We start from the raw sequence: 2345 nt of genomic DNA, 5'->3' as shown, positions 1-2345 counted from the left end.
AAAGCAGTTAAAGTGTACCTGAGATGTCAATACCACAAGGATTTATACTTACCTGGGGGTCTCTCCAGTCCGCTGTAGCTCGTCAGCTCCTCAGTAACTGTTCAGTCCCATACAGTTCTCCCGCCGTCAGCTCCGGTCAAGTCCCTGACTGTGCCATTTGGGGTCTACTGCACATGTGAGGCTATGGCCACGTGCCTCCTTGGTCGCCCAATTAAAATTAATATACTTAAGAAGCTGTGCAGGTGCAGAACACCCCTGCCCTAGGGAGGCGACCAAGGAGGCACATGGCCAGGGTTGAGCATGCGCAGAAGCTCCCAACTGGAGCTGGCAGCGGGAAAATAGACAAGAGTGGATGCACACCGAGGCAGGCCACAGACTACAAGAGGCTGGAGGAAGCCCCAGGTAAGTATAAATTCTCATGGTATCAAAGTCTCAAGTTTACTGTAAAGTAAACCCGAGGTGGATGAAAACAAGAAAGTTAGATACTTACCTATGAAGAGGGAATTTCATGTCCTCTGTGAGACATGTACATGGAGGTTGCACATCAAAGAAGTGGGGGCTGCACATAGAATGGGAGGGAGGCTGCTGTACATGGATGTTACCCGTCATAGAAATGGGAGCTGCACATGGAATGGGAGGGGGGCTGTACATGGATGCTATACATGATAAATAAGGGGGCTGCACATGGAATAGGAGGGGGTTGCTGTACATGGATGTTACACATCATAGAAGAGGGCCTGCACATGGAATGGGAGGAGGCTGCTGTTCATGGATGTAACACATCATAGAAGAGGGCCTGCACATGGAATGGGAGGAGGCTGCTGTTCATGGATGTAACACATCATAGAAGAGGGGCTGCACATGGAATGGGAGGGAGGCTGCTGTATTTGGATGTTACACATCATGGAAGAGGGGGCTGCACATGGAATGTCAGGGGAGCTGCTGTACATGGATGTTACACATGGAAGTGGGGGCTGCACATGGAATGGGGGGTGGCTGCTGTATATCGTTGTAACTCATGGAAAAGGGCGGTTGCACATGGGCTAGGACGGGGGCTGTGTGCTTTTCATGGGTGTAACACATCATGGGAGAGGGGGCTGCATGTTGAATGGGAGGCGGGCTGCTATACATTGATGTTGCACAGGACAGGAGAGGGGGCTGCACATAGAAGGTGAGCCCCAATAAAGTTTGGCTAGGGGTGGGAAACATATAAATCCAGTCTTTAAGGGCTTGTTTCCACTGTAGCAGAAAAAAATCGTTCTGAATAATCGCGTACGATTTTTCTGATATGCGAAAAATCGCATAAAATATTCTATGCGAATTTTATGCGAATTTTCGCACACGAAATTTCTGAAAGCTGGTTTTGCCTAGCAACAACAGATTAGTGACAATGTCCTGACTGATGACAACTTCCTGCTTTTTTTTTTACCTTCTTTGTTGGTTGTAGTAGTCGAGAGAGAGAGGAGGTGTTTTATGCTGCTGTGTTTCAAAATGAATCCTTTGATTCCTATCCTTGCTTTTGAGGAGGTTTTGGTAGTAGCAATGCTAGGTATGCTAATGATGCGGCTGCAAAATATGAGGAGGAGAAGAAGGATTGCACGTAGACAGCACAGATACTGGGTGCATCCGATCCTTATTGAGAGGCCTCTCAAAGGCCAATTTTCAATGCTGTACCGAGACCTGAGAGTCCATCCTGAGAAGTTCTTCATGTACACTCGCATGTCTATACCTATGTAAGTACCATTGTGTGTTGTATTTGTAAATACTGTATCTAATATGTAATTAGATTGTTTTGGTACAAAAATTTGTTTTTTTCCCTCCAAAGTTTGATAAACTGCTCCACATTGTCGGTGTAGATCTGAAGAAGCAGGACACCTACTTTCGCCTTGCTATCTCTCCTGAGGAGCAACTATTGGTGACTTTAAGGTAATAGAACCATATATTCAACCTAAGTATATATATATATATATATATATATATACATATATATATATATATATATATATATATATACATATATATATATATATATATATATATATATATATATATATATATATATATATATATATATATATATATATATATATATATATATATATATATATATATATATATATATATATATATATATATATATATATATATATATATATATATATATATATATATATATATATATATATATATATATATATATTATATATATATATATATATATATATATATATATATATATATTATATATATATATATATATATATATATATATATATATATATATATATATATATATATATATATATATATATATATATATATATATATATATATATATATATATA

The 2345-nt window shown here is 38.8% G+C and overlaps 1 protein-coding gene across 1 annotated transcript in view; it reads left to right on the top strand.

Annotated features, from left to right (window-relative positions):
• The first annotated feature begins 284 nt into the window (after positions 1-284).
• SLC7A5 (solute carrier family 7 member 5) overlaps positions 285-2345 on the top strand; it is a 55341-nt gene continuing 53280 nt past the window's right edge. The window contains exon 1 of the mRNA XM_068259765.1: positions 285-402. Within this exon, the coding sequence (XP_068115866.1) occupies positions 285-402 (118 nt within the window). The remainder of the gene's footprint in view (positions 403-2345) is intronic.

This window comes from Hyperolius riggenbachi, chromosome 11 (genome assembly GCF_040937935.1).
Source record: "Hyperolius riggenbachi isolate aHypRig1 chromosome 11, aHypRig1.pri, whole genome shotgun sequence".
NCBI lineage: Eukaryota > Metazoa > Chordata > Amphibia > Anura > Hyperoliidae > Hyperolius > Hyperolius riggenbachi.
Note: the sequence above shows the minus strand (reverse complement) of the source record. Positions and strands in the feature narration are given on the sequence as shown.